The sequence below is a fragment of the Propithecus coquereli genome, unplaced genomic scaffold (genome assembly GCF_000956105.1).
Source record: "Propithecus coquereli isolate 6110/MARCELLA unplaced genomic scaffold, Pcoq_1.0 Scaffold22, whole genome shotgun sequence".
Lineage (NCBI taxonomy): Eukaryota > Metazoa > Chordata > Mammalia > Primates > Indriidae > Propithecus > Propithecus coquereli.
This window is the reverse complement of record NW_012147189.1, coordinates 10,484,978-10,512,066: the sequence shown is the minus strand read 5'-3', so window position 1 is coordinate 10,512,066 and position 27,089 is coordinate 10,484,978. Positions and strand designations below refer to the sequence as shown.

At 43.6% G+C, this 27,089-nt stretch overlaps 2 protein-coding genes across 2 annotated transcripts in view; one reads left to right on the top strand and one right to left on the bottom strand.

Annotated features, from left to right (window-relative positions):
* The first annotated feature begins 378 nt into the window (after positions 1-378).
* Positions 379-8,841, top strand: GLRX (glutaredoxin (thioltransferase)). The gene is made up of 3 exons (XM_012644771.1): positions 379-650; positions 6,183-6,302; positions 7,826-8,841. The coding sequence occupies exons 1-2, from the start codon at positions 444-446 to the stop codon at positions 6,294-6,296; spliced, it is 321 nt and encodes a 106-aa protein (XP_012500225.1). The 5' UTR covers positions 379-443; the 3' UTR covers positions 6,297-6,302; positions 7,826-8,841.
* Positions 8,842-23,883: 15,042 nt separating this feature from the next.
* Positions 23,884-27,089, bottom strand: part of LOC105810743 (rho-related BTB domain-containing protein 3) — a 46,464-nt gene continuing 43,258 nt past the window's right edge. Inside the window, exon 10 of the mRNA XM_012644770.1 lies at positions 23,884-24,315. Coding sequence (XP_012500224.1) covers positions 24,200-24,315 — 116 coding nt within the window. The 3' untranslated portion in view covers positions 23,884-24,199. The remainder of the gene's footprint in view (positions 24,316-27,089) is intronic.

The following is a 27,089-nucleotide window of genomic DNA, read 5'->3' as shown; positions in this document are numbered from 1 at the left end:
TTCTTGAGTGATTCTGTTTGCATTTTTAAGTCCAACCATATCTCCAAGAAGGGAAACAAAGAATTTGCTCTAAGAGGTCACTGCCTCCACATCCCCCTCCCTGAGGCTGGTCTGTGCAAGCTCTGCTTCCCCAGGGGGTGACTTAACTCTGATCCTTGCCAAAGGGCAGGCACTCCGCAAAGGTCTGAGAACAACAAAGACATCCTGGCCATAGCCACTAACGATAAAATAGCAAGCATGCATTCACAGGCACCGCTAGTGAATTATACCAGACTGAAATGCCTTTGGAGCTGTCCCTTTAAAACTCGAGCACGCTACCAGGCTGACTCCTCCTCCAGGGAGGTTCCTTATTAAATGAGAGCCAGCTGGCCCGGCCTCGGTTCAACGCCCCAAGCAATACCTGCAATTGAGGACTCCTCCCTGGGAGACGGCAGGCTGTCAGCATGGCTCAGGAGTTTGTGAACGGCAAAATCCAGCCTGGGAAGGTGGTCGTGTTCATCAAACCCACCTGCCCCTACTGCAGAAGGACCCAAGAGATCCTCAGTCAATTGCCCTTCAAACAAGGGTTTTTGGAATTTGTCGATATCACAGCCACCAGCGACGCAAATGAGATTCAAGATTATTTGCAACGGCTCACAGGAGCAAGAACGGTGAGTGTGCGGTTTAGTTTTAAAAGGCTCCCGGGTTGCTTTTTCTCGTTGGGGCTGTGTCTTTCTCTAGGACACCGCCGGGGTTTCGTTGTTCAAGGCTTCTAGAGGGCTTTGCAGGGTGTGGGGGAGGGCGCCTGAGAGAAGACACTGGTCACTTGAATGAGCGGCTGGCCTGCAGCCAGCTGTCCTCTCAGAGCAGAGACAGCAGCACAGCTGATGTGTGCTGTGTGTCACAGCCAGCGGGCCCAGCAGCTTGTCTGGGAGTCTCTGAGGAGTCATCTGGAGTCTTTGTTTTAAGCACTGCCGTAAAATGACAATTTTCACCCACCAGGGCTGGGGGTGGAAGGCGGGCTGGAGGGGCCGGATGTGACCTGTACATTTCTCTTATCCAGCATGGCTAAGTGCACCCTTTCTTCTGCTTTTACGTGGCCAAGTGGGACTTACTGTCCTCAATCTTTTCTCTAGGCTTTCTTTAACCATAACCTAATTTATCTATCTCTTCTATTTCTCTTATCTAACTCCTCCCACTGGAAAAATTGAATGCATCATTATCTGCCAGTTGCTCTAAATTAATTACGGTTGTTTCCAGGCCCATCAGAGTAGGGAGTCCATAGGCCAGAGTTCTGGCCTGGCTCTCACAGTGGCTTGCTGTGTGATCTGGGGCAAGTCACCATCCCTGTGACCCTCAAAAATCCCAGCTGCAAGACCAGATTAAAGTAGGTGACCTCAAAGTCCCCATAGATCGTGGGACCCTCTAAGAACTGCTGTCCTCCATCTGAAAAGACTTCCCGCCCTCAGCGTCCTGGGCTTCTGGTGGGATAACCTGCCAGCCTCATCACCTATATCGGTTCTGGGGTGAGAAATATCCCACCAGCTCACCTAAATTCCCCTTCAGGATGCACATTCTAGGACATAATGTTGGCAGAAGCAAATATCCTATTTCAGTTTGGGTTTGGTTTGACTCGTGAGGTTTTCTCTGGGTTCTGAGTATAAAGCATGGAGGTGGCCTCTCCCCTTCTCTCCAATAAGCAAGCAGCATTTTGGTGCTGAGGGATTGCTACATTGCTGCAAGCTGAGGTCCTGGAGCAGACACAGTGGCGAGAGAGGCTCTGGTGGTTTAGCGGGACCACCAGTCACACAGGGCTCCAGGCCAGTGCAAAGGCTACCATGGGCCCTGCCGGGGGCCCCCCACCCTGGGTCCCTCTTAGCCAGTGGTTCCCAAACTTTTCTGCACATTAGAATCACCTGGGGAGCTTTTAAAACAATCCTTATGCCCAAATCATACCCCATACCAATTAAATCACAGTGTCGGAGGTGGGAGCCAAGCATCAGGAGTTTGAAAGATTGCTACTTGAGTCCAATTTGCAACAAAGTTAGGGAACTACTGTTCTCAGCCCAACAGCATCTGATCGCTAGCAGGTAAAGCAAACCTCTTCCTGCATTCATTTAACAAATATTTTTCATTTCTTTGTGAAGCAATGATATTTCTTGTACTGGACTTTCAAGTTTGTTTTTAATTTTTTTTTTTTTTTTGAGACAGAGTCTCACTCTCTTGCCCTGGCTAGAGTGAGTGCCGTGGCGTCAGCCTAGCTCACAGCAACCTCAAACTCCTGGGCTCAAGCGATCCTTCTGCCTCAGCCTCCCAAGTAGCTGGGACTACAGGCATGCGCCACCATGCCCGGCTAATTTTTTCTATATATTTTTAGTTGTCCAGATCATTTCTTTCTATTTTTTTTAGTAGAGACAGGGTCTCGCTCTTGCTCAGGCTGGTTTCGAACTCCTGAGCTCAAACAATCTGCCCGCCTCGGCCTCCCAGAGTGCTAGGATTACAGGCGTGAGCCACCGCGCCCGGCCTGTTTTTAATTTTTTAAAGACACTTTTCATAGATTTTTGAATCCTGAATGCATTCCTCCAAGGGGAAGGACAGATCCTTTAAAGTTGTGTGCTTGATGATCCCCAACAGTGAAGTGTTTAGAGTTAAAGAAATTGAGGGCAGTTTCTGTCTTAGTTATCCTGTAATGACCTATGGTCCTGTGGATGTAGTAGATCAGCAGGACTTGACTGATTACTGAAACCGATGCTTTCATTCAGGCCATGTACTTGGAGAAGGCTGTTTCGGTTTTGCTATAGCCACAGCTCCTAGATCAGTACCTTCATTTATTTCTTCTCTAATGCTCTTTTCTTCATGTAGATCTGAATTTCTGTCCTATATCATTTTTCCTTCTCCCTGAACAACTTCTTTGAGCATTTCTTGCAAGGCAGTTCTATTAGGAACAAATTCCCTCAAATATTATTTGTCTGAGAAAGTATTTGTCCTGCATATTTAAAGTATGAATTTGCTGGATATGACACATATTTTTAAGCACTTACCACGTACCAGGCACTTTTCTGGACATTGGGAACACAGCCATGAAAAAAACAAACAAAAATTCCTGCCATTTTTGAACCTACAGTTTAGTGGGAAAGACAAATAATAAATACTATAAATAAAACAGTAAGTAGGGAAATGGCAAGTGTCATGTGCTGTGAAGAAAAATTAAGTAGGAAAGGGAGGTAAGGAGTGGGCAGCAGGATACAGTTTTAAGTGGAGACATCTGGGCCTTGCTGAGAAGGGAACATTTGAGTAGATCTCTACAGGAGGTGAGAGAAAGGCATGTAAGAATTTAGGGGCAGGGCATTCCAGGCAGTGGGAACAGCAGGTGCAAAGGTCCCGTGGTAGAAGTGCCTGGTAGTTTCATAGAATAGCAAGGCGGACAATATGCCTGGAGCATTGAGCTAGTAGGAGAGTTAGAGGAGATAGATAGGTCAGGAAGGCCTTTCAAACTGTCCTAAGGATGGTGGCTTGTACTCAATGTGAGATGAGATGCCCCTGGTGGGTTTTGAGCAGAAGAATGACTCGATCTCAGTTTTGAAATGATCACTCTGGCAGCTGTGGGAAGAAGAGACGGTAGGTGGGCCAGGGCGGGGTCGAAGCTGGGAGACATTAGGAGGCTATAGTAGTAAATTGGGTGAAAAATGACCGTGGCGTGTATCGGGGAGGTAGTCGAGGAAGTGGTGAGGAGTGTTGGGAAACAGCTGTGAGGAGTTATACCTGAGAAACCCTAGAGTATGGAGGATGCTGCCCAGCTGAGGCTGGGAAACCTACTCCAGGACAGTAAGGGCCCCAGTGCTACCAAACCCGTTCTTATGGTGGCAGCTGTCCTTCATCTCCTTTGACAGTAACGGACTCAAGTTCCTCCAGGGAGGGGCATAAGGCCAGGAAGGCAGGCAGCAGTGGGTGTTTCCTGTTCTTTCCTCAGCTGAATCAACAGTGCCTCTGTGCTTCCTGTTTCGTCACCATAGGCCTCCAGTGGTGTCCTGTGCAGCCTGTAGATTGGCCCCCCGTTAGGGGTGATGTTCCCCGGTGGGATTTAAGGCAGTTTTGCTGTTTCCCAGACCAGACAATGGGTGTGAGAACAAAGGGGCCGTTCAGCTTTTAAGTGAAACCAGCTTCTTTGCTAGATGGTGTGCGCAAAACTCCACCCCGATCATGTTTCAGGGTCTGTCTCAGGAGGCTGGGGCAGCTATAGGGCCGTGGGTGTTCAAAGCCTCAGTTACCCTGAGAGGACTAGGTGGCTGCTCGGTGTAGACCAGTGGTTTGCAAACAGGATCCCAGGAGCAGCAGCAGCAACACCTGGGAACTTGGTAGAAATGCAAAATCTTGGCCCCCAACCCAAATCTCCTGGATCAGAAATTGAGGGTGAGAGGAAAGAGAAATCTGTTTTAACAAGCCCTTCTGTGGTTCTGATGCACATTCAAGCTGGAGAATCTCGTCTGAGGAGAGGACTCCTTGCTGCTCAGGGCGTTGTCAGCAACTCAGTTAACTCAATCCCGAGGCCGGGACCCTGGCGGGCGGGGGGGATTTGGCAAGCTGTGGGAGTAGGGATGATTACTCAGTTCTTTCTGAAAATACAGGAGTTCAAGAATAAATATTTTGCCTCCTTGCTTAAAGTTCAGATGATTTTTACTTAGTTAGGTAAGTCCTTAAACAAAAGGAGCTCTGCAGAACAATTACATTACAATTACGTGAGGATTCTATTATGTCTCCCGTTATAACTGACCACAGCCAAGTGTTACTGGGGGGAGAGAAGCTGAAAGGTCTGAACAATTTGCTTAGGGGAAGCTTTGTTTTCTCTCAAATAATGGTCAGGATCCAGGAAAAAATTTAAGTTCCCCACCCCATCTTTCTGCAGCCCTTCTTGCAGCTAAAAACAAGGTCGTGTTGATGATGCTTCCCATTTGCAAAGCCTCCCACAGGGCCGGGTGCTGCAGGTGGAGGCAGCATCTTCTGTGACCAGAAGGGACATGGCCAGGCACACTCACCGCACAGAGCCACACGGGTTTCTTCCCACTCTTGGGGCACAGGAAATAGCTGTGAAAATATAGTGTGAGATTTCTTTTTAATTTTTAGCCTTCATTTTTAAAACCTACTTCCACCCAGACCCCCTTCTGAATAAAAATACTGTAAGACCTTATCCACAATAATTCAGCCCCTTTTCTCATCTTTCTCACTTTTTAAACAACTTAAATTCTGCCTTCTGAGAAAAATCAAAAGCTTCAAAAATATTCTCACTGCTTTCTGCCTTCCTCCATTCCCATATTCTCTGGTGCATTCCTAGTGTCTGGGGAGAGGGCTGCTGCTTCTGATCACTCCGGTGACCCACGGGGTGCTTGTCAGTCTCTCACTGCCAGGCAGCCTTTGTGTAACACCGTTGGCCTGGAAACTGAGCCCCAGTGAGGGGACTTCCTTCTGTCAGGATTCTAAAAGCCCTCTGGAATGTGCCTGCACCTAGCAGTAGGCAGGGAGTGTGTGACCAGAAAGAAACCCATTCAGCAGGTACCATGACCGTGGCCGCTGGGCTTGCCCTGGATCAGCCACGCCAGGTGTGAAGCTAAAGCAGGTGATGTCCTTGGTCCCAGAGCTGCAGCACTGAAACACCTTATGATGCATTAAAGGAAAATAAGATGCCACTACACTCCCCCTAGTTGAGGACAGAGCTTACCTGTGTTTTAACAATAGAGATGACTATATTTAATAACCATGGACTTAAAAATCAGGGGCAGAGACCTAATACAAATCCTTTTCCAGCTGTATTGAGACACGAATTCCTTCCTGATTGCTGTGGCTTGGCTTACAGTCTCAGGTGTGGGCCGGGCTGCAGAGAAACCAGATTTCAGTCAGGGTGGTCTGACGTCAGCCAATCAAAATTCTCTGCCTGAAACATGTTTCTGTAGAGTGAAATTTTTATTAAATACCTTTGACGAGTTGGACAATCTCATGCATGGCATAGTCAATTTGAAAAATAATCTGTCTTAAAAACATTCTTTAATAATGTTACCTTTATAACAGTAAGAAAGTTCTGTCCTGTAAGGAGGTTGTAAAGTGATTTGAAAAGTTTGGAATCACAGGAAATATTTAGAAGAAGGATAAAAATATTCTTTCTAATCTAGTAATTAAATTCCTTCGGTGTCCTGGGCTGTTTGCTTTCTCAGGTGCCTCGAGTCTTTATCGGTAAGGAATGTATAGGTGGGTGCAGCGATCTGATAACCATGCAAGAGAGTGGGGAACTGCTGACGCGCCTAAAGCAGATTGGAGCTCTGCAGTAACTACAGGTGAGTGGCAGGTGAGACGCCAGGCCCGGAACACTGGAGACAGTGGATTCTACTGCCATGGTCTATCATAGCGTAGCACGGGCATTCTGGCTAGGGAAGGACTGATTGCGGGTGACTTGAGGAAGTGTGTGGCATTAATCATTTGTGAATTTCACCGTTGGTAAAGGGATTAATGATGTCGATGGGAGAAATCCTTTGACTCAACCTTCATTTAGCAGATATTTATTTCGCATTGACTTTGTGCCAGACACTGCACTAGGCTCTGGGAGTATAATGATACAAAAAAGATAATATGGAACTTGTATTCTAGAGCAGTAGACAGATAATAAACAAGTGAATCACTCCTGAAACAAAAAGAACAATGTGTTAGAACATGTGGGGAGGTGGGGAGCAAATTTGGCTAATATGGTAAGGGAGGGCCTTCCTCGGGAGGGGCCGGTTGAGCTGAGACCTGTTCGACGAGACGATGACAGCTACGTAAAGATGAAGCAGCAGAACTTTTCGGGCACATGGAATGGCAAGTGCAAAGGCTCTGAGGTGGCAAGAAGTAAGAAATGTTCACGGAACAGAAAGAGAGTGAGAACAGATTGAATAAGAAGGGGGCGTCATAAGAAACGTGGGCAGGAGCCAGAGCATGGTAGGCAATTGGGATTTATTCTAAATGAAATGTGAAATTGAGGTATTTTTTTTGCTTTACCTGTGTTCACACAGCAGATCAGCTCAATCTAATAGTATTCTCAAACACAGAAACAAAATTTTCTACAATCAGTAACCTAAAGGAGATCTTTGGCTCAGTGGAAAACCACGGGATGATGAACTCTTTAGAAAGGAATCAGGGTGGTTTTGGACTCTGACGAGCGCCTCGCTCCGCCAGCTCCCCAGCACTGTCAGAGCTCGCTGGCTTCCAAACAGGCCAGTGCCACTCACTCATACACAGAGAGACTCAAGTGTTTCTTAGTCGAGGGAGAAATTAATGGTTCTTTAATCAAAATGCTCTTTGAGCAGTATCTATTGCCCACTAATTAATGACTTATCCCTTGGGCTATGAGTATACATAATTTGTGATGGTTACTCAGAATGACAACAGAAGAGAAAAAAGTCTGAAAAAATGCAACTGAGTCCCCTGAAATAAAATAGTCAGTGTTATATATTTTCTAATTTCACAGCTGGTGAACCCTATGTCTGCTTTGGTTAGCTTTAAAGTACTCAAAACCCAGTTAGCTACGATACCAAATGTTTCCTATTCTGGAACATGTTTAGCAATTTAGGCTTAATTAAGAATGGAAGCAGATGGAAAATACCATTTCCCTAACTGTCTCTATTTTGGTGTGGGCATTAGCGTCCCCCATTCCCAGAAAGTCTCTCCGTTTGCTCTGCTGTCAGGATTTTGCTGGCAAGCACACCTCAGGGTCATCTATCACAGAGTGTGTTTAAATGGCAGGAGCGATTGTTCTGGTAATGTGAGGGAAATGAGGATAACTTGCCTTACAAAAAGATCCAATTCTTTGCTTCTTTCCTGGCAGAACAAGACCCATGCTGACATCCCTCTCCAGAGCTGAACAGCGTCACAAAGGATGACAGCACTTCCTGGTGGATGGAATTTTGGGCACAAACAGCTTTTTTCTTCTTTTGGCTCAGTATTAAAAAAGTGAACCAACCTGCTCCTAACCACAGGGCCAAGAAGGTTGATGGACCATCTTGGTTTTCTTCAGTGTTAGTCCTTTGGGTTCCAGGAGACTGTAACAAGTTCTGGCCTAAGATTCACTCACTGACCCAAAAGTTGTTCTTTCCCTTTGGCATGTGTTTCCTGTTCTCCATGTGCGGGCCTACCTCTACCTCTACCTCTAAGACAGTGTTTCTCCACCATGTTTAGCCAGACCCACCCCCCAGGATCAATCTAGAGTTGGTTTTCTGCTACTGCTGAAATTTTCATTTTGCTGAGTTCAACTTTATGAGTTTGTGTTATGCAATCAGTGGGTGTTTCGAATGTGTTTTTTCAAACTACATGCAGCTCTCCACCCCACCTTGAGAATTGCTGTCCTGCAGCAGTGTTCTCAACCTCGCCATCGCACAGATCTCATAGGAAAGAAATGTTCAACAATTCTGTGAAGGGTCTAAGGGTTCAATCTGAGAAACTATGAAAAATTAAGCACTATTGGTCTTCACTTGGTGCCACGTGGAACAGAGGCACAAGTACTGAGGCTGTGGCCCTGTGGCAACACTCTATTTAAGACAATTACCCAGGTAATCCTGAACAACCATGTATTAATTTAGATTACCAGCAAAACGAAGACATAAAATGTAAAGCATTATCATAGAAAACTTGGAGCCCCCTCCCGCAAGAGTATATCTGTGAAAGAGCCAAATCTGAGAAACACTGTCCTAAATGAGTCTGCCTTTTACCCCCCACCCTTTGAAAACTTAATTCCCTACCATGAAGTTTATTTGTTCTAGAATTATAAGATTAAGTTCGTTTCATTCTTCAGTCTCTGGTGAAAATGGTTAATTTCTTTTCTAATAAAGAAGTACCTATACATGACTGAGTGATTTTTGTCCAGTTTTTTTTCATGTCCTCAAGACCTTAAGGAATGGTATTAATGTGAAACATACCAACTTAAAGCTTTATTCTTGTTTGTCCCTGCCATTATATAGACACATGCTGCTGTCCCTGAGTACAAATGGTTGATATAATTTTAAAATTTCATGCTGAAATAAATATGTCAGCATTAGCCTACTGAATAGTGTTTAGGGTTTAATAATAGTCTTTTTAATTTCATATTCCATTTTTCCATTTCCCACCTAATACCCTTATACTTTTGGCTTCTTTCCCTTGTGGGCCCTCGGCACTCCGTTCAGCTAGGATTGCTGTGGCTGACTGTGCAGGTCACGCACTGCACAATACTATGAATGCCACCCCCTGACATTCCAGCCCCTTACCCACTCTGGACCGCTTGCCTGCACTTTCTTTCACACTTCTATGTCCTTGTTCATTGTGCTTCCTCCCCTTGAGGTACCTTTTCTTGTCCTTCTGCTTTCAAATACCTGATTTATAGACAGTCTTCCCTATACCTCCTCTCTCTCCTCACTGCTTTTTGACAAAAATGATTGCTCCCTCTTCTGTAATCCAGAAACACTGAGCATGTAGGTACTTTACAACTCTTACCAGGCTATATTGCAGTTAATCATCTGTCTCAGTCTCTTGGCTGATTCAGACATACCCAAAGGCAAGAACCTAGACTTAACTATCATTGTAACTCACTTTCTGGCACAGAAAATCTATTTTATTAAAGCAATGCATGTATATGGTTTAAAAAGTCAAATTGTCTCCTCCACTTCTCTCAAATCCCAGTCCTGGTCACACATGTATTAGTTTCATGGCTATTTAAGCCTATTCAAAAATATTATAAAGTGTGTTAAACATATAGAAGAGTGTATAGAATGTATAATTCTATTTAACACCTATGTATCTACCTCCTAGGTTAAGAAATAAAGTGTGTATAAAGAGGTGTTTTTAAGGTACTGATAAAACACCCCTCCCCAAGAGTCCTCCCTCCCACCCTCCATAGAAGTAACTGCTAGTTCATTTTTGTTGTAATTATTCTGAAACTTCTCTTTATAATTTTACTCTATAATATCCCTAAGCAATGCATTTCACTTTTGAAAAGCAATAGAAAACACCAAGCTAGCTGTGAAAGGAAAGCGATACTGTCCCAATTAGACAAATGATCCCAAGCGCAGATAAGCTGAACAAGGACTCTGAGTCATAGGCCAGCTTCAGCGTCCCTGAGAGTGTTCCAAAGCCTCTTCTGGGGAAGCCTCGGCTGGTCCTGAGTCCTTGGAAACGCAGGGTGCCCCACGATCAGGAAGGCTATTGCATGAACCACGCACTGAGTGTCCCCCAGAAACATGGTCAGTGGGAGTGGGCTGTTCTGCACTTCTGCTGCCTAACTCGGCACGGCCCCACCCCCAGCTTGCAGGAGCAGCTCAAAGTACACCACACCCCTCAACTGGCCAGGCGTGTAGCATGGAGAACAGAAATGTCATCAGCACAAGGCAAGCTAAGTACAGATAACGATCTGCTTCAGGCCCATTTGGACTTTCTGTCCTTAAGGTGGAGAATCACACTGCCCCAATCTGGGCGGGCTGCCTCTATGTCCGGGCAGAGTTCTCCACGTGAGGTCTCACTTCACTGTCATTCTGGGGATTCCCTTGTCTCTCTGCTGTGTTGGATCTCCTGTGTCCTGTGACCCACATATTAGGATACAAGGTAAGCTGCCATAACAAAGACAGGAAAACATGATAGAAGCCAATTTCTCTCGTGACAGTCCAGAGGCAGGCAGGTGGCATTTGCTCCTAGAAGGCGTGACTGACCCAGGAGTCATGTGCACGACTTCTGCTCGCAGCCCATTGGCCAGAACTTGGCGTCATGGCCCCACCTCAGGGCAGGGGAGGCTGGGCAAAGGTGCATCTGGCTGGGAAGCCTCTCCCCAACTAAAACGCAGGGAGATCTATACCAAAAGAAAGAAAGGGAGAAAAGATATGGAAAGAAAATTAGCATATTGGGTCTTTCTCTTTTTTAGTCTTTTCCTTGTGAGCCCCTGTTTTCTGTCTCTGTGTTACATTTAAAAGCCTTCCTCAAATGTCTAGAGATCTGGCTGTCTGTAAACATTTAAGAATGAGGTGCTAAAACACTGGTTGGAAGATTTGTGTGTGTGGATTGGGCTTGTCCACTGGTGGGCTTCACCACAGAGGGTCTTTGTTCCAATGTCACTTTCTCAGCAAGGGTTCCCCCATCAGCCTATCTAAAAACTTGTAGCACCTGCCCCTCCACTCTCACCTAGCATTCCCTATCCTTCTTCCTTGACTTATTTTCCTCTATAGCAGGGGTCCCCAACCTATGGTGAGTTGCATAGTTATTTCATTATATATTACAATGTAATAATAATAGAAATAAAGTGCACAATAAATGTAATGTGCTTGAATCATCCTGAAACCGTCCCCCGCCCCTTTCCCAGGTCCATGGAAAAATTGTCTACTATAAAAATGGTCCCCGGTGCCCAAAAGGTTGGGGACCGCTGCTCTATAACATGTATCATCTAATATATTGTATAATTTGCTTATTTATTTTGTTTACTATCTTCACCATTAGAAGTAAGCCCCTTGAGGTCAGCTTGTTTGCATCTGTTGTATTTATTGCTGTGTCTGCGGCATCAGGAGGACTGCTTGGCACATAGTAGGCACTTGATAAAATCTGTCAAGTGTGTGAACAAATGAATTAAAAAATAAATGAATATCAGGTGTGGATCTGATCGTCTCACTGGGAGATCCCCCAACTGTTAGCTCTTGGATGCCTGTTCTTTTGAGCCATTCAGCCTCTCCAGATGCACAGCTGGGGGACTGGGCCTTATTGCCAGGGTTCTGGCTGCCAAGCAGGGCAAAGGGACTTGGCAACTCCCTAGCCACTGTGCAGACTCTCATGTAATCTCCCATTTTCTGCTGAGTAATTCTGTGTGACATGCAAGAATAGAAAGGACTGTCTTACAAAGAGCACTGAGAGGTTGGCACGAGGAGTTGGCAGAGGAAAGCCCCAAAAAAAACCAAGCAAAAAATTAATAGCCGATGCTCTACTCTTGCTTCCTGTTTACTTAAGGAAGCAAGTGATTCCATCTCTTGCAAATATCTCACTTTAATAACTGTCTTCTCTCTGCTTCTTCCAGCCTGGCTCCTGGTGCTGGACTCCTGATAACCACTGCTCCCAACTCAAGGTGTCTGAAGATGGCCCTGAAAGGGAAAGAACAGCTAGGGGTGGTAAATGGGTCTGCAAGGTCCAGACCTCACTATTTATGTCCCCAGTGAGTACTATTGTCATTATCTTGACATATGGTTGTAGCAGAAAGCCATGCTCCGTAATTTACTACACCATAATAATTGTTCACTGGTCCTAGGAAATAAAGAACTGGGCTCCTGAAATATTTTATTTAAAATTCTTTTCTTATATTAATAGCAGTCTTTTCTTATGAAATACACTGAACATTTGAAGGGGCAGAATTTAATCTCACTCATTAGTGGAAAATAATTTTATTCGGCCTGGTCCCTTTAAGCACAAGCAATATTTAAACATGGGTCTATATTTATGCACAGGTTTGTATTTCTTGTCCTCAGGGACATTCCTGGTGCGCTGTGCAGAGGTGAAGGGAGGAGAGAGAAGAAGGGGGTCTAGGAGAGCCAATGAAGGTGCAGAGCTTGTGCGACCTGCGGCTCTGGGGTTTTATACCCACTGGCCCTTCCTGCCTGCGCAGACTCCTCCCTCCCAGGCTGCTGGGCTGAAGCCTCTGGGGACTCGAAGCTGAGCTTTTTCAGAAGAGAGCAGAGCAACGGCCTTTTTCCTTTTCTCTTGTGTGCACTGTAAAACTTGGAATAGTTCACACATAAAGTAACGAGCTGTTTATAAAGTGGGGATTTTGCACTCCCTCTCATTATTCTTCCAAGTCATCCTTGAGAACTGGGTACAGACAATCTCTAACACAACCTGCCCCGGGTTCTAACCAGAGGTGTTAAACAGCAACCAAAAGATCCACTCTGGGAATGGAACGGAGGACCAGAAACTCACACAGCCGGAACCTATGGCCCTGGGGACTGTCCCCTCACACCTAGAATGTACCCTCCATGGTGGCAAGAGTGAGTGTGTAAAGCTGATGCCGGGTGAGGGTCACTGTGGGATTGGAGAGTGCCAGAGAGTGGGGGGAGGAGGGAGAAAAGAGTGGGTCCCAGGCTGACCCTACGAAGGGAAAAGTGTGGGCATCCCCAGACAGGAAAACCACCGAGAAGCCCTGGTTCTTCTCCCCATCCAGGAAGCCCACAGCAGACAGCACCAGGGAGGGGAGGATGTAGCTTTAGGCCACTGTGTTAAGGATGGTCCAATGGCTGATAGACTGTCCTTAATCTAACCAGAGGAATCCTCTTCCTCCAAATGAGGGAAGGAACAAAAGATGCAAAGTGCTCCCTTAAACACCCCCTGAGCTGGCAGGAGAAGAGAAATCCCTCCTTTATAGGAATTTGAGGAGTAAGGGACAAGTCTTCCCCATCAATGAGTGTGATCTTTAGCACGAGGACTCTGCTGATTATTCTTTGACTACTCGGGACTGAGCCCCTGTGAGCTGTAGACCGGCGGGGGTGAGGGGTGAGGGGCTATTGAGAGAGTCAGAGAATATACAGATGTATTCCTGTTTCCACAGGTATATATAAAAAGGTGCTATTCTACATAGTTTTCACTGCATCTATTTTTTTCCAATATTTTAATAAAGGTGAGCAATTGATTTATCCAGTTAAAAGTTTTTCTTGGTTCCTATTCTGTACGGCAGCAGCAGCAGAGAATAAAATATCAACTCACTTAAAGGATAACTGCTACGTACATACAATTATCTATTCAAAATATCTAATTCAGTCTTAAAAAAAAAAGCATCCCGCATTCACAGCAGCTTTTGATCATCGCTGCTTTCTCAGTTGATGGCCGAAGCATACCAGCACACGTGAGGAGGCTATGGCCTGCCTCATATTTTAATATGGAAAAAAAGGGGGTCTGTAAGCTTGGAAATATTGGAAACTATTGCCCTGGACCAAAGAGGTGGCAACTACTGATGGTTCTCAGATTTTCTGCTTATGTGGGTCGGAATCTAGCAAACAGCTGCAGTATGAGGTAGTATCAAATAATGGTTAACTCTTACCAAAGGCAATGTATAATGAATCTTAATCAGTGTTTCCTAGGCATTTTAAAGAGGCCATGTAATCTCTCTATTGGTTGAAATAAGACGAACGTAAGAATCTGCATGCTTTGGTGGTAGACACTTAGAGAGACCCAACTTCCTAGACCTTGGGTACTCACTAGGGGCCAAGTAAATTCTAAGTTTTGTGCATGTGTTCACTCATGTGATCCTCACAGCAGCCCTACAAGCCAACTCCTATCATCATCATTTACATTTTACAGATGGGGAAACTGAGACATAGGGAGGTTAAGTAGGTTGCCCAAGGTCTATCAGCAGAGCCAGGAGTTAAGCCCAGGAGGCTTCCAGGAGCACACACTCATACCCACTCTACTTTTCATTCAGCCTTCCGCTGTAGAGCCTGTGTTTCCTGGCCCAATGGAACCACTGGCAGTCCTCCCTGGGCCCATGGGCACTGAGCCACAACCTCAAAAGACAATTTGATTCATCTCCAGAGCAGACTGTCTCTTAGCTCAGTGTTTCCCAGAGGAGGTTCCTCAGAACACTGGTTCCATGGCACATGGATAAATGTTACATGAAAAAGGGCTTCCACGGTTAAATGAGTTTGGGAAATGCTGGGCTACACAATGCTGGCCTGCAGGGCTTGTGCTCATTTGGAGTACACGCCTTTTATCTGGGAAACTTTAAAAACTGATGCTCTTAGCCTCATCAAACCCCACAAGCATATAGATGTTCACTTCTCTCCCTTTGCTGAGATACAGGAAGAGGGCGACAAAGATGAATGGTGAGGAAACATCCTCCCTGAGGGGCGCCTCCAGTGTGGACAGGTGAAGTAGGGATGGGTCATGCAGGGTCATGCAGCAGATGAGCTCAACTCGGGCCCTGAACCCAGTCTTACCCCTGGGACTCTCTGGTTGTACTGTGATATCAGTGATACAGTGTGGATGTTTGGCCTCTCCTAATCTCATATTGAAATTTGATCCCCAGCGTTGGATGTGGGGCCTGGTGGGAGGTGTTTGGGTCATGGGGATGGATCCCTCATGAATGGCTTGGTGCCCTCGGCATCATAGATAATGAGTGAGATCTTGCTTTATTAGTTCACCCGAGGGCTGGTTGTTTAAAGGAGCCTGGCACCTCCTCCCTCTCTAGCTCCTTCTCGTGCCATGCGACACCATATGACACGCCTGCTTCTCCTTCACCTTCCTCCTTGATTGGAAGCTCCCTGAAGCCCTAACCAGAAGCAGATGCTTGTGCCATGCTTCTTGTGTAGTCTGCAGAACCGTGAGCCAAATAAACCCCTTTTCTTTATAAATTACACAGCCTCAAGTATTCCTTTAGAGCAACATAAAACAGACTAAGACAATCATTGTCTGGGACATGTCAGTAGAAGTGAATGCTTGATTTGTCCTGGACATTAGTAGCAGAGTGAGGCGGCAGCAGGGAATGGTCCTGGGACTGACAGCTGTACCCAGGGGACACCCACACAGGCTTGTGAAGACTGCCAGCGTTCATCAGGCGCACAGCTTGACCTTGGAAGCTGTCAGAGCCCTTAACATTTTAGTGTGCGTTGTGAATTTCCAAAGTGGTGATAAAGTACCCATTATAGCTCCAAGCTCTTACCTAATCGTCCTTTCTTTAAGAAGCACCTCTCAGAATTCATTTAAGAGTCACAGCATTGGAAATGCTGATTTATTACCCTCTCACTTTTCTTCCCTTTGCCAATTCTCACTTGCTTTTCTGTAGTTAGCACCATTTCATGCAAGGGATGCCGCTATGGTCTGAATGTTTGTGTCCCTCCAAAATTTACGTGTTGAAATTCTACCCGCCAAGGTGATGGTATTAGGACGTTGGGTGGGCTTTGTGGGAGGCGACTGGGTCATGAGGGTGGAGCCCTAGCTTGTCCTTTCTGCCTAGTGAGAACACAGTGAAAACGCCATCTACAAACCAGGTAATGGGCCCTCTCCAGACACAGAAGCTGCCAGCACCTTGGTCTTGGACTTGCCAGTCTTCAGAACTGTGAGAAACATATTTCTGTTGTATATAAGCTACCCCGTCAATGGTATTTTGTTATATCAGCCACAACAGCCTAAGACAGATGCTGAACAGATGTATCATGTCAGTGTTTGGCATTTCTGCTATTAAGCATACTCTAACTTACTTACACTTTCAGCTAATGCATTGATGTAAGTCCCAAAGTTCCCAATAATGACACAACATCCATCAGAGTCTTCACCTGCTGGTTCAAACCAAGCATCATTGTAGTCTGAAGTCTGTGCCAAGAATTGTTGGAGCTGATTTATCAATACAGTCCCAAGCATTAGCAACGTGTAAATGGCATCCTTAAGACCGAACTCTTTTGGAAAGTCATAGATCCTAGGGCCCTGTTAACTGCAGCAAGCATGCCATTACCAAAAATAAACACAAAAAAGTGTTTATACTTGCTCTTCATGAACTGTAGAGTCCCTTGGTCACAAGGCTGCACTGAGAGTGTTACATGGGAGGTGGATAATAAATTCACAAGAAGTTCATAAGGGAGTATGAGAAGCATCTGCCCAGAAACAAAATTTTTCCATTTTTATCTAGTTCTGCCGTCCTTCATTGATCTCACGTCACTGGTCTACAGTGGTCATGGAACCAGTCAGAACACGTGTTTCTATTAATAGTTACCCATGATTTTCTCTCTCCTTTTTTCCTTCCTTCCTCCCTTCCTCCTTCCCTTCCCTCTTTTTTTTTTTTTTACAACTTCATTAAGGCATATTTTATAGCTTATATAATTCAACCATTCCAATTGTACGACTGAACAAGAGAATGGTCATCTAAGCTGCATAGCTTCTAAGAGGAACTGCCCTAGGACCTGAACTTGCTGCTCCAAACTATAGATTTTTATGGTTTAGAAGCCACGTGGATTCAAATCCTGGTTAGGCTATTTCCTAGCTGTGTGACTATAGGTCAGCAGATCTCTCCAGTCTCTGTTCTTATTATGAGAATTAAAATTAAATTAACTAATTAAATTAAAATTAAAGATGATTAACAGAGAAACCTCGCTCCCTGGCTGTCAGGGCTGAATGGGCCCAGCCACCAGCCCCCCTTCTTTTCAACCGCTTCGTACCAGAGTATGCTATTTTCCTATTATCCATTTTGGGGTACGTCAAATATCAACCACAAGGATGGTGTGTTAACTAACCGGTCATAACACTGAAAGAATCATGATCAAATTAAACTTTGGAATAGTTTCCTAAGAGGGCGATGGAAATGAAAGTGGGGAAGGAAGGATGACCTTGATGACTCTTTGACCTTGGAGTTAGCCTTGCAAGTAAACTCAAAAAGCATGTCCCCCAGTAACATACCCAGTCTTCACTTGTCTTCCTCACACTGCACAAAGACAGCCGTGCAGCAGCACCTTCAAAGGAGGGCGTCAATATCTGTCTTAGCTGGATTATTGCATATTTTTTGGGAATGTTTAGGAGGCTGTTTTCCTGCTGGTAGAGCATGTGTACTTTGGAGTCAGGTCTGAAGTCTTCTCAGCTCTGCCACTTATTAACTATGTGAACTTAGGCTGTTACTCACTGTGCTCATTTTAGAATGGAGATGCTGACAGTCCCCGGCTGATGGGATTGCTGGGACAATATAATGACGACGATAATGAGTAGTAATACGTGCAGAGTGCTAACTCTGTGCAAGGCACTGGGTTCAGCACTTTCTGTGTGTGACCTCATTGACCCCTCCAATGACACTATGAGGTTGGCACGTCCATTAGCCCCATTGTAGAAATGAGCAATGAACAAGCCAAGTGCAGAGAGAGCCTTCCCTGTCTAAGGTCTCACGGTAAGGGGTGGAGCTGGAATTGGAATTAGCCTGGGAAGTCTGCTCAACCACCCCACCAGACTACTTTCCTTGCTGTAGTATCTCTTTCAGAGGAAACAATGTATGCAAAATGGCCCTTAGTAAGAGCACAATAAATGGTAATGTTGAAATAATAAAGAATTATAAAAATAACCTCAATTTCCTCAGGCCTCGCCAGCCTAATGGACTTCATACAAATACCTCTGCCTGCTCCAAACAGAGGCTACACAGTCTCCCAGTTATTACTGGGGTGTCTCACATGGCTCTCCTGTCCTCCCCGAATCCCTGCCTGTGAAGTCCCTTGAGAGTGGCACCTCACCCTGCCTCTGATGTTGCTGTCCCCTAGGCCATCGGCAGAAATGGGGCCCCTGGGCCATAACAATCAACACTGCTGACTTGGAGACCAGGGACTCTGCAGGGTTCTCCATTAACTGTGCTCTGGTACCTTCAACAGACATTCCTTAAGTAACTATTGTGTTTCGGAGATAGTGCTAGAAGAAATACAAAAACAAAGTAAGATACAAGCAACAAGTATGTCCAGACTGACACCCCCGTAGCAGCTTGGGACACCCTGATTGTCACTAATACTGAGGTCTTATACAACTGTGGTCCCCAACTCCTGGGCTGCAAATTGATACCAGTCCATGGCTTATTAGGAACTGGGCTGCGCAGCAGGAGGTGAGCAGTGGGTGGGCGAGCAAAGCTTCATCTGTATTTACAGCCACTCCCCATCACTCACATCAATGCCTGAGCTGCACCTCCTGTCAGATCAGTCACTGTCTCCTATCACCCCCAGACAGGACCATCTAGCTGCAGGAAAACAAGCTTAGGGCTCCCACTGATGCTGCATTATGGTGAGTTGTGTAATTTTAAAATGATATATTACACTGTAATAATAATAGAAATAAAGTGCACAATAAATGTAATGTGCTTGAATCATCCCAAAACCACCCCCCTCCTCCATGCTGGTCCATGGAAAAATTGTCTTCCATGTAAATGGTCCCTGGTCCCCAGGCTGTCCCCAGGCCTTGGCTAGGGGCCCCTCCCGTCTTCAATGGCAGCATCTTCACCTCTCGCCATCACACTGCCTCCTCCTCCAACCCTTACTCTGCGGCCTCCCTCCTGTAGGGCCCTCGTGATTACAGTGCACCCACTCGGGATAACCTCCTGTCTCAAGATCCTTAATCGCATCAGCAAAATCCTCTCTGCCATGAAAGGAAACATGCTCACAGGTTCTGGAGATTACGATGTGGATGTCTTCGGGGAGGCCATCAATCTCTCTCCTCTGGGGAGGAAGGTGAGAATATGCACTTTCATTTGCTTGCATTCACATAAACACTGTTTCAATGCGTAAGAAATAAATGTGATTATCTGCGGGGGATGTAGGACATGGAGGCAAGGAATGGGAGCAAGGACTTTCTCCCCAAAGTTTACTTTTTACATTATTTTGAGCTTTGAGCCAGGCATATCTTACCTATCACACAATGTTAACCCTAAAAAATAAAGAGAATGAGACCCCTTTTAGTTATTTCTGGCTGTTGATCCGTTCTGCTTGAACACGACATGTCAGAGACTAAGACACTGGGAAATTTGGAGTCCTACAGGTTACAAGTATTAAGAGAAAAAGCATCTTAGTGGTGATGCAGGTACAGCAGGGGGAGAAACAGAATCTTGCCTGGGTATGAACAAAACAAGACAGGCACTACGTCACAGATGAGGGACTAAGGTCGACCTTTGAGGAAAAGTCAATGTTTCAGTTTTCATTAGTTGGGTTTTTAGTTAAAGTTCTAAAGATCTTCCCAATCTAAGTGCCCAGCAAAGGAAGAGGAGGTGAGATCCCATTCCTTTCTGCTTAATTAAAAAAAAAAAGTAATATATTGTGTCCACTAAATTGCATTGTATTTTCTTAAATGGAAGAAAGAGTTCAGAGCTCTTTGCTCTGAGCATGTGAGAGAATGTCAGACACTCTCAAACTAATGCTGATCATCAGCTCATTGCTGAACATTTAACTGTAACAGTAGAACAGGACAATTAAGATTTTGAGATTTAGCCTGCCTCATGACAGGGAAATCATGTGCATGCAGTTAAAGGAGCCTTTGCACACAGTCCAACACTATGTGTGGCACTGGGGGCATTACCCCCTTCCTTATGCCCCAAAAGAACTCCTCTGTCCCCTCATCCTATCTTCCTGCCTGAACTCCAGTGGAGACTCCCAGGCAAAAGTGTCTGCAAGGATCATTTTGTTTATGGCCCATCACTTATCACTTTTCCATTCTTTATGTTCGACTCCTCAGGCGACCCTGATCACACAGGTCCCACATGCCAGCTGACTCTGGCTACTTCTAGCATAGGGCAAACAGTTCTAAGTGTGAGCCTGCTTTTCATCTTCATTTGCCAGTTTGTGATTATTGTTACAGCTGGGGCAATCTGGCCTTTTTGGTGCCATTTCTTACACACATGTTTTGCCAGGCCCTACAGCTTGAAGGAGCATTGGGAAGGGCATCACAAAGATAAATCAAAACGTGGTCTCTGGCCTCAAGTAATAGCAAAGTAGAGACGACCAATATGCAAATACCTAGAAATGCCTTAAGTGCCATAACAAAGGTATGAATAAAGACCTGAGGAGAGACACGTGCAAAAGCAATTAATTCTTCCTGACAGAGTCACAGAAAGCAAACAAGAAATGATGTTTAAGTTGGGCTTTCTAGGAGAGATGAGAGCTTGCAAATTAGACAGGGAATGGCAACCCAACCTAAGCCATAGGAAGAGTATGAGGAATGCAGGTGCACAATCTGAATGGACATCCAGTGTGTCAAGATGGGGGCATCTTTTCTGTCTGGAGGAGGAGTGCCCAGGCAGGAAAGACAGGGCTAGGTTATGAAAGGCCTGGGTGGTAATGCGGACTGTGGAGGTTCTTCTATAGGCAATTGGAGTTTTCTAGAAAGGTGTGTGCCCAGATTAAACTTGTGTTAGGAACATAATTCCAAGGAACTGTGGAGCCCTTTGTGAGTTTAGTAGGCTTTAATGTCAATTTGGGAAGGTTCAGGGGAGGGACCACATCATACAGTGCACAACCTATGCTCCAGTTAAGGCTGCCTGGTCTCTCTACCCTGCCCATCTCAGCCCCAGAAGTTCCAAATTCTTATCCCTCCATTATGCAGGGCAGCTTCTCTGCTTCTCAAGTCTTGGCCCCAGCCAGCACTCAAGCCTGCAGGGGACTGACTTCTATGTTAAATAATCACCAAAGCATTTTTTTAAATAAAGGCAGTTATCTTGCTAGGAGAAATTCTGGTACCAGCTGTTAAAGGTAATATACATTTCTTTATGTCATCACACACATATGAGTCATCTATAAATATCAGCAACATTCTAAATATTTTACACATAATGGAAATTATCTGTGAAACAGAATTGTGCTTGAGAAGTGCAATGCAGTATTCCCAAGGTCATTTTAGCATTTCAACATCCAAGGTAAAATAACTACAGGACACATCATTAAACTTGTTTTAAAAAAGGTTTATTTGTTACAAAATGTTAAATACTAAAGCTAAAAACATATAAATTCAGGTCAGGCTATATTAAAATACACACATAACCTTCTTTGCAAAATTATTAAAGGTTGAATTAAACAGATGCTTTAAATAAAATAAAGTACTCTTTGAAGACATTTTTGTCTAATTAACTATATCAGTGTAGTGTAGTTTTCAAAATTATAGTTGAAAAGTTCAGCTGTCTTGGAAATCAAATTCATCCAATTCTTCAGTCTTCTGGTACTACCCAATATGAAACTACTACGCAGGCTTGGACAGGGTTAATTTCAGTTATGTTACTGAACATTCTATATTACAAACCTAGTCCACTATAATATGAACATGGAGCAGTCAGAAGTGTACAAAGGGTTAAATAGGGTGAAAACCTGGCCCAGAAAGAAAAGGGCTTAGTTCTACTGTACAGTATCTTCTCTAATTAAAATGGTAAATATATTGAAGCAGAGATCAGCACAAAGCATACACCCATCTAGAAATAATCTTTCAATTAAAAACAAAAACCTCAAAACCAGCACTCATTTCTCCAAGATAGTTTATAAGTACTTTAAAATTTCTTATGATTTTAAATTGAGTTAATTTAAAGGTATTGAAGAGTCAGTCTATATCCAAATGGATTTAAACACTAATTTGATTACTGTTCTGACTAGCTCTGGAGAGCTGTGACATTTGGGTGTTTGAGTTACTCGTACAGATGGTAAAGAACTTTCATCATAAAAACTACATGCTCTATACCAACTGAACACCAGCTTCCCACTCCAACCCCCACTCAGGTCAAACATCCTAAAAGAACTATCTATAGTCTATTTAAGCATTAAATAGTATTTTCAAGAAAATATTTTGCTCTGCAACTTACATTTTTCAATTTTCTAGATCAAGTTACTGATTTAGAATTTTCAATGCTGAATTCATATGGGGTGAGAATATGCTTATGAAGAAAAAAAGGCTATTACTGTATTTTAAAACTTAAACGTAAATGAATTTCTAGAGATTTACTACAGTATCTATTCTTTATAATGCTAATCCTTGTCAAATGGTTGCCAATAATTAAGTGATTAAAAATACAAAAAAACATACAATGCATTCCAGTAATCTTCATTGACACAGTCCAATTAAAATCAGGTTTCTTGGAATATATCTATAGGGAATTTTTACTATTTTACTCTGACAGTGTTGGTATACATACAAGAGCTAACTGTTTGGGATCCTAATACTATGATATAAAACTGATCAAACCTTTGAAAAGTTGGAAAAACTAAAAACTATGTGTATTCTAAAGTCACTGGAAATTAAAAGGAAAATATATTCCAATACTGAATTAGAGATGAAAACGCTGCTAACCATAAATGGTAATCTGTTTTTCCATCTCTAGGCTTGTGAGCTTCTGATGTAATGATTTCTCTATACACGTGATACAGGAGAAACTCCAATTCTGTCCTCTATCCTGGTCCATTCTCTCTACATGTAACTGGTCTTTCATTTAAATCATTTCTTTTAACTTACTGGGTCATCTTGAGGACAAGATTCGTGCTACTCCTCATCAAACGGTCTTGAGGTCCTTGAAAACAATTCAAACAATTTAAGACACTGGCATTCTAATGTTAGTAAATACTCTTAAAAAAAAGTCTCGAGGCTTCCATAGCAAATTCTCTAGAGGAGGTCTTTTCCTATGAGTATCTTTATAAATGTGTATTAAATTCAGGCTGGTCAGTTACTCTTACCACTATCCTGCTCTTACAGAATGATCAAGAAAGTATTTGTTCATCTGTGATAGAGCCAGGCTGTGAGTGTTTTAAAGCATTTTTTCCCTTGCTAGCCACTAGCCCAGGTGGCACCCACTAGCCCTGGGTGACACAGACCTCCCCAAAGGTGGGGATCTCCATATGCGCTCTTCCCTCCACCCTTTACATTCTAGGGTGGGCCTCCTTCTCTTCCCTTGGTACCAGTGCCTCTTTCAGCTTTCAGAGAGAAAGCTGTTTGAGCAAGAAAATGTAGTATATTTCCTGCCAGGAAATGTACACAATTTGGGGGGCTTAGTGCAAAGTGAAAACAGGGGCCCTTCTTCAAACATTATTAAGAATTTCAAGACAGTGATAGCAGAGCCTTGAATCAAGTGCAGGGCCTTTCTAAGCGTGGGGCCCTGTGGGCCTACAGAAGTTACATGCTGAGATAGCCCACTCTGTTTAGGTTTCCTGCCTCATCAGAATCCCGGAAGGAGACAAGGTAGCTCCATTGGGTTGTCCAGATGAAAATCAGGACTTTTTTCATAATGATTCAAACATTGTCACAATTGGGAACAAAGTGGCATTTCACTTTCAAAACCCCAGGTAAATCTCTATTCCTAAAATGTCATCTTGGACTGATTACTCACTACAGAAATAGTTATACAGGGACTTTAAATGCCCCTTATTTTAAAGCGCAATTAATCAGACATGATGAAATTTCTGTATTAATCCTATATGACTTTTTTAAAATTTAAGCATCTTAACTGGGAAGGGTCTTAATATCACTAAAGTAACAGGATATCTTAAAGGGAAAATGTAGCTGTACAACAGCTTTATATTCTAGGGTGAAGCCTTACTTTTTAGTCTATGGTATATTCTGTTCCCTTTTAGGACCACAATAGCAGTTTTTTCAAAGAGAACTAATGAACATATTAAGCTGTATGGTAATTTTTTTTGTTTTTTCAGAGCCCATATTGGTTTCGGTCATAAGAATTTTACTGGAACCCAGAGGTATACCATTCTTCATCATAATAAAAAAATGTCATGTATATAAAAGCTCCAGGTTACATTACTAAGCAACGACATTTCCGGGAGTGAATATACTTCCTGTATTCTGCAAGCTGCTTCAAGTACATATTCGACGGCCATCTGTGCTTTTCAACAAAACTGCGTTCTTCCACTGAAATTTTAAGAAAAAGAATGTTAACTGAATATATTTTATTTTGGATCCAGTTAAGATATTAACTACTAATCTCCTATTTAAAAGATGAGATCCACACTCTGCTATATATCCCCTACCCTTCCCTCAAGCCTTCCAAAATCGTTTAATAACATTTAACATCTTGTTTAAAACAATCATCAGGATACAAGTTATTATATGATGTACAATTATGTACATCTTGTCTACCACTTCATCAAGTAGTATTTGATTATTTTCCTTTTCTCTTTCAATAAAACTTTTGTTTTTCCTGGAGATAAGTGACTCACTTTCTCCACTTAGTTCGTTTTCTTTGTACGTAACTCAATTTTCCAAACTCTTTAAAGTCCTCTCAATTCTGTTTCCCATTCAGCCAGTCATCAGATAATCTATCCATTCCTGCTTTTGCTGCTGCTGCTGCTGCCCAGGGGCCTGCACCCTCATCAGTGCTCACTAGACCTGTTTCCTGCTTTAGTATTGGATCTCTCCATTCCTGAACCCTAGGTCCTTCATTTTCTTTATTCTCTAGTTTTGGCAAAGCACTGCCTTTATTAGCTTCCTGAAAAGGGGGCATCTAAGAAGTATAATATTTTTGAGACTTTTTTTTTTTTTTTTGGTAGAAATGGGTTCTTGCCATGTTGTCCAGGCTGGTCTCAAACTCCTACCCTTGTGTGTGATGAAATGTCTTTAGTCTGTCCTCAAACATGATTGATAATTTGGTTTGGTATATAAATCTAAGATGAAAACTCTCCTCTGGATGTTGAAGACAGTACTCCATTGCTTTCCGTAATAGTTCCCAAAGTTGTTAAGAACTCCACTGCCATTCAGATTCTTAGTCCTTGGTAGGTGATCTACGTTTTTTTCAAATTCTGGAAACTTCTAGATTTTTCTATTTATACTCAATGTTCTTACATGTACCAATGGTGTACACTGTACATTCACTAAGCAGAGCACTTAGCAAATCCTCCCAATTTGTTGACTTGGGTCCTTTAGTACTGGGATAACTTCTGTATTATTTCTTCGATAATTTCTTACCTATTGTTTTTCTTTTTCTGTATGAACTTCTATTAGTCTGATACTGCACCTCCTAGACTAAGTCTCCAATTATTTTTATTGATTGATTGATTGATTGAGACAGGGTCTCGCTCTGCCTCCCTCACTGGAGTACAGTAGAGTCAGCACCACTCACAGCAACCAACTTCAAACTCCTGGGCTAAAGCTATTCTCCCTGTGTTAGCCTCCAGAGTAGCTAGGACTATAGGTGTGTGCCACCACGCCTAGCTAATTTTTTTTTTTTGGTAGAGATGGGTTCTTGCCATGTTGTTCAGGCTGGTCTCGAACTTCTGGCCTCAAGCAATCCTCCCACCTCAGCCTCCCAAAGTGCTATCTATGATTACAGATGTGAGCCACTGTGCCCGGCTCAATTATTTTTAAAAATCTCTCCTGTCTTTTTACCTTTTTGTCCTGCTTTCTTGGAGATTTTCTTATCTTTACCTTTTCCTATTTATTTAGTTTTTTTAACTATCATATTTTTAATTTCCAAGAACTTTTTGTCCTTTTATTGTTTTTAATTGTAACAAAATACACATAACATAAAACTTACCATCTTAACCAATTTTAAATGTACAGTTCAATAGTGTTAAGCACAGTCACACTGTTACACAACTAACCTCCAAAACTCTTTTCAACTTGTAAAACTCTACCCATCAAACAGCTCCCTACTTCCCCCGGTCGCTGGCAATCATCGTTCTACTTTCGTCTCTGTGAATATTATTTCTTTTTAACGATGTTTCAGTCCTACGTAGAACATTATTAAAATCCTACAAATAATATCTCTTACTCTTTAAGGATCTTCGAGGATATTAATTTCAAGGTTTTTTTTTTTTGTAGGTTTTCGTCTATTCCTGTGTCTCTCTATTCCTCTAAGTTCCTTCTCTTCTATTTTTATTTATTTCGTTTCATTTTTGTTACCTATCTTTCATGTCAGAGATTGCTTCAAATATCTGTTGATCCTCAGCAATCTCTATATCTAAGAGAGAGACATTGAAAAGCTCTCTGGAAACCTTTCAGGCACGGCAGGACTTGCTGACTGGTGGGACGCACCACAGCATGACTGAGCACGATCTGCTAGATTCACTGAGAGATCCCCAGTGATGGCACCTGTACGTTTGTTCTCTGAGGACAGAGAAGGGTGCTCCAGTTTCACGCCCAGGTATGGGAATCAAGGTGGCAAGTACCTAACTGCCAGCGCTCTAGATCTGATACGGAAAGGAGGCTGACGCTTCACTAAACAGTGTGTGCTTTCACATAACCCCCAAGTGTCAGTCCAGCTCCTCACCCCTGATCTCAGTTATACCTGGAGGAGTTCATGGTTCTGTAACTTTTTTGGTTTAATTTCTCCAGAAATAAACTTCCCATCTCCTATGAAGATGCAGAAGCAGCTGCCTGCCTGGGTGGAGCGGGTGGGGCAAAATCTTCTTAATTAACATTCAACTGATTGTACTGCTTTCGGCCCCACACCCCATTCTGGTTTCTGCAACACCAGGTGCCAGGTATTTCTAAGGTTCTTCAGGATTTTCCTGGGTGAATCAGCTTGTTTTTCATCAACATCCCCTTCTGTAGGCACTTAGGTTTCCCTCTGCTAAGTCAGTTTCCACTTCTCCATCTACTGTTCAACCTCATCTATTATAATTTGGATTAACAAGGTCTTGATCCAGGCTGCAGGACCTGGATAAAAAGAAACACACTAGCTGCTC